At 34.4% G+C, this 5,673-nt stretch overlaps 1 protein-coding gene across 1 annotated transcript in view; it reads right to left on the bottom strand.

Moving 5' to 3' along the window:
* Positions 1 to 1,504: 1,504 nt before the first annotated feature.
* Positions 1,505 to 5,673, bottom strand: part of LOC107494839 (uncharacterized) — a gene marked incomplete in the record, with an annotated part of 8,000 nt that continues 3,831 nt past the window's right edge. The window contains 5 exon segments of the mRNA XM_021125143.2: positions 1,505 to 2,023; positions 2,870 to 2,983; positions 3,080 to 3,280; positions 4,483 to 4,656; positions 5,510 to 5,673. Of these exon segments, the coding sequence (XP_020980802.1) occupies positions 1,688 to 2,023; positions 2,870 to 2,983; positions 3,080 to 3,280; positions 4,483 to 4,656; positions 5,510 to 5,673 (989 nt within the window).

Consider the following 5,673-nt stretch of genomic DNA (forward strand, 5'->3'; position numbering starts at 1 on the left):
TTATTATCGTCATCGTCACCACCATCATACCACCACATCTATCTCCTCCTCCTCTTCGTCATCACTAACAATACCAATATTTTGCTAACATCTTTATTGATTTTGATTTTCTGTGGTGAAATCATTAAATAATTTCGGAATAAAAAATATTATCAAAATAAAACCATTGTATAATACCAAATAAACTGAAAATTGTCCATTATATAAATTCGAATTCATAAACACATGTGTCTCAAATGAACCAAAAATATTATCAAAACGAAACCATTGTATAATACCAAATGAACCAAAAATTATCTATTATATAAATTCGAATTCAGAAACAAGTCAAATTTGAACAAAAATACATCCAAATCAATTTTGGATCAAATAATGTCATCAATATGACAAAAACTCTTTGATAACGATAACGACGATGCATATTAGAAGAAGACAATGACAATAACGATGACGACGACGATGATGATGATAGAGGAGAGTGATAAAAAAGAAGGAGGAGACGAAATTCCAATAAGAGGAGGCCAGGAGAAGGAGTTGTTGGTAACAACAACGACGAAATTGAAAAATAATAAAAAAAAGAGAAAAAGAAAAACGCATACATGAATTTAAAACAAACAAAAAAACCAAAGAAAGAAAAAAATAAAAAAAAAGCGTGTAATTCAAATCACTTTGTACTTATATCTTTGCCATGCCTCTTATACACAAGAATTAACAGGTTGCAGTCAGATCATGTAAGAGGGAATTTCAAATTCATAATTTTGTTGAAAGTTTTCTCCTATAAAGACACTTTTAAAAATGTTCGATATACTCTCTCTGTTAGAAGCACTAGGCAGTGTCTCAAGATCAGAATTGATGTAAGAAGCTCTCACATTTGATTGAAAATATTGTTCAATAAAACATCATATATCCACCATTACTGACATACATGGATAATGAGAAATTAATTTAATTTAGTAGCACAATTTAGTGTCAGAAGCACTAGCCGGTATCTCAATCTCAGATTTGATATAAGCTCTCACGTCCAAAAACAACAAAAAAAAAAAATCAAACCAAAAAAAAAAAAAGAATTATGTAATTTTTTATTTTATTTTTTGGTTTATTCGTTTTTGACAATAAAAAAAATATTTGAAAAATAATATGTAACTTTATAAATAAAAACACAAATTCTGTACGAAAAAAAAAGAATAATAAGAAAAAGAAAAAGAAAACTGCAACATCAAATCTAGAATATTAAAAAATTTCAATGTCAAAATTAAAAAAATTCCTGCATTAAAATTAAGAAATTTTTGTAGTACACGATTAAGAAATTTCAATATTATTTTTCATAGGAAGAAAAAAAAAGTGTGTGGTCTTTCGCACTTGTTTGTAAGCGCTTTTTGCTAGGTTTAGACTAATTTAATTGATAAAAATACTTGAATGGATAGCAAGGCTCATAAAAATATGTTAAAATCCAACGGTTAAATTGACAAGATTTAATGATTTATCACGCATAACAAGTTAGAAGTAACTCAAGAAAACTTACACCGGTATAAACATATCCCTCGTTATTTATTTGTTATTTAATTACATGCAAGCAACTATCACCACACCAGCTTATAATACATGTGCTAAACCTTGAGGGCATTATTTTACATAGTGGCATCTAACATTAGTTACACGCAGATAGTAATATTTGATTTCTGAAAGGTTACTCGCTATTCGTCCAGACATCCCTGAGCAATTCATATCTGACATTGGATTCAATGCGACAATCCTTCAACTTCCAGTTGGGTTTTACTGATGCTGGAGAGGAGGAAGAACCATTAAATAATATAGAAGATAATGGAGAGCTTAATTCATCGAGTTCATCGTCACTTGTGTATGACTTCCTGATAACGGAAGATTTACTTCTTCTCAGGTAAGATTCGCTTCCAACTTCCGCGGTAATGCTTGCAATGGAAGTTGCAGGGGGAGGTGAATATGCGATTGGAGCTGCAATGCATGGATAGTAGTTGACAGACTCATTTCCATCTTCGAGATCATCCTGCATCAAATTGAAAACGAATCTATCGATCACAAGCCTTATATTAGCAGCATTAAAAAAGAAAAATATTAGGTGACCAATACATTTTCTTTATTTTTGTCTTACCTTGGAATCAACAATAGACATCTTTCTCTTTTTTTTTTTACTCTAAAAGTGTTGGTCTCCTAGTATTTCCCATTAAAAAATAGGCCCATTTTGTATCATTTTTATTTGTATAAAAGACCGAATGCTAATGCGATCCGGAAAAATTAAGAGTATCCTTGAACTCTAAAAACTAATCTTAAACTCTAAATTTTAAACCTTAAACTCTAAACCCCCTAAGCTCTAACTTTTAAACCCTGAATTTTAAACTCTAAATCTAAGTCATTGATATAACATATAATAAATAAAGAGTTAAGATTTGTGTAAATAACAAGAAGTGCAACACAGGCGGGTAGCCATATAAAAGTAATCAAGTTAGGGGGTTGCACGATCGAAATTTTTCCAGTCAACCTATGGGCCTATTAGGCATGTGCAATTAGGTTGCTTCGGACTAAACCCAACGCAGCCTTAACTAGTTGATCCCATAAATGCTATGTATACACTAAAATCAGTCACCATGTATTTGTGTATAAATACTTGTGTATTTCAATGTGTATTCTACACTAGTGGCTGATTTTGGTGTACACCTAGTATATGTCTGTTATGTTAAACAGTGTCCTAATCATTATGCCTTTTTTTTATACATGCCAGCATTTATCCAACATAACCTTTTTTTATAAGCTAAAAATTGTGCCATGCTATAAATCCTATATTGAATCGTGTACCAACGAAAAAAAAAGTAACATGAAAGTTCGGTTATCTAACCTGTGAGTCCAGAGCTTCAAAGACAACAGGTGGAATTGGATCGGGGCAAAATTCATCCGGGACAAAATTCTCCAGAATCTTCTTGATAAGTGGTGCACTAAACATGGGACACACCTTCAACAACAAGAATTGTTCTACCATGATTTAGGAGAAGAAACTTATAGAGAAGTTAACAAATGATTCGAGAAAACTGCAAGTTCATTGCCTAACCTCTTTCCTGATGGATTCGTTTAACAGCATATCCTTAGGGAGCATCATGAGGTCACTTAGTGCATTGAGAAGATGGAAGGCCTTGAATGATGTATTTTGACTTCCATCACTGCTGTAATGGTCATCATCATCTTTATCTTCAAGCGCGTCATCATCATCGATACCAAATAGATCAGTCAGCCATCTAGACCAGTTTCCAATCTGACAATACAGATTTAAAAACCACATATCAGTTAAGACACGCATCTTCACTGCCATCATAACAATGAACTACATGGTCACGTTTGTTATGCTGTTAAGCATTCATCCTATACTGCTATACATAGCCTACTTTTCGAGGCACATCTAAGACAACCACACATCAATAGAAATAAAGGAGTAAGTTGAACATCTATATCTGTAGTTTGCCATTAAATTCATGAGAGGATGACAAAATATTAAGAGGCGGCTCGAAGCACAAGCCTCCTGACCTCGTAAGATCTGGGGACGGTGGATGTAGGCACCCTTATCTGCATCTTCAGTTAAGAGAAAGGGGAGGGGGGGCATAACAAATGGAGAGATTGTCTTGAGGATTTGAATTCGTAAGCTGGTTATGAGGCAGCAATCTTACCCGTGCACCAAGGCATAACCTCTTGTCTAAATATTAAGTTCGTGTTATTGAGAATGTAGACGAACTAAAGAGAAACTATGTTATCTGCACTTGAATGATATATAATTATATGCAAGAGAAATTATACTACGATTACCCACAAGAAAACATAATGCCTACTGTTTCCAAAGAAAAACATGGTGCACCAGCAACCTGAGTTACACAGGATCCACGGAATGATCACACCAAAGGGTGTAATAAAGGATTGCAAACACGAAGGAGGTTGTTTGAAAGATGCCCAAGATTACTATTTACAGTAGTGCTAACGGCCAGTGACTAACTTCTTAACCCAACTACTCACTCTCCTTTCTCATCAATCTGTTCTCTGTAGCTCTACAATCCTGTCTCAGCAGCTGCCTCTATTATCTTTGTACAAAAACACCTCAATTGTTGGCCACAAATCAATTAACGGCAAGAGCAGTATGGAAGCCTTGAACAGGAAGAGAATCACCATAGATGCTAGGAAGTTGACAAAACAACGGTCACAATGAATCATGAACCGGAGAAAAACAGGAGCAAACATGCAGTAGGTGGAAGAACATCCAGGGTCTTAATTATGATAGAGATCCAAATTTCAGGAACTCAGAGCAAAAGGATAACCGAAATATCATGTTCTTATAAAAGGTTGTGCGTGCAGTGTAGTAGTCTAGTAGAGAAGTTAAATACTAGAAATATTTACAAGACAACTATATTGGAGACTCACTACTATAAAAATATTGAAATGAAATTAAGCTATTAAGATCCGATAATTTACCGCCGTTTTCAGCTGTGCACCAGCTCCAAAGCTTGATTTACCAGGTGGAATGGGGAGGACCTTAGGATCACCAATGGGATCAGATACAGGATCTGTTGGGATGTCGTCAGCAGATTCACGAAGGATGGCATTGAACATTGCAACATCTAATCTTGCCACACACTGCTCCATTATCTAGATCAAGCAATAAAAGTGCATGCTATGGTAATTAGTAGGGACAATAAAACTTTCTAATTCATTTTTTGACTGCGCTGACAAACTTAGATACAAAATATTGATTAATATAGGTTTTTTTTTTTTTTTTTTTCGGAAGGGGATGGCTTTACACTTGAGCAATTTGCCCAAACCATACTTTTCTCACTCCTTTCTTCTCAAATGAGTGGAGGAACTATGCTACAAAGATTTTTAAGAATGCGGATAACTTATAAGTCAGTCACCCTGATTCATAAGAATCCATATTGGATATAAATGGTACCCCTTATTGCTTCCATTACCAAAGTCAAAGTAGATCCATTTTCTACCAGGAAGAGGATAGAACAAAACTTAACTGTACAAATATGTTGCGATTCCCCAAAAACGAATCTCTTTAATTTCAGACATTAGACTTCACAGAAATGAGTCTGGAGAGAAAAAAGGACCAACATGTTTTGACTGTCATCACATTTTTTACCATTGATTCTTTTAATTTATAGTTCTATTGACAAATGAATACATTTTTTCTTTAACACAATGTCCATTTCAAAGCTCTTTCTTACAATGAAATGGATCCTTTCATGTAAAGATTTCATAAAAATTGATCATGTGTTTATTTTTGCCATTTTTTAGAGTATGTAGTGGTTCCCTTGGTCCCATCTTTTTTATCAATGGTAGAATAAAAGAGATCAGATCACATGAATTTTCACGAGGAAACCATTGCCGTGAAACAATGTACATCAAATAGGTCAAAATACAAAAGGTATTAAGATGAAAAACTCAAGCCCTCTAGTGCAAGAGGGGAAGGGTCAAAGAAAGAACTGGATAGACTAACCAATCTAGGAAGAAGAGACAAACAGCCACATTCATGCCCTCCAGCTCGAATGGGACAGATCCTATCACAGGCTTCTCTAAAAGCATTCTTCCAAATGTCAAGTGATAAATCCCCTTGCTCTTTGTCACATGTGGTAGACATTCTTCTAAAGCTTTTCTTTGATG

This window comes from Arachis duranensis, chromosome 6 (assembly GCF_000817695.3).
Source record: "Arachis duranensis cultivar V14167 chromosome 6, aradu.V14167.gnm2.J7QH, whole genome shotgun sequence".
NCBI lineage: Eukaryota > Viridiplantae > Streptophyta > Magnoliopsida > Fabales > Fabaceae > Arachis > Arachis duranensis.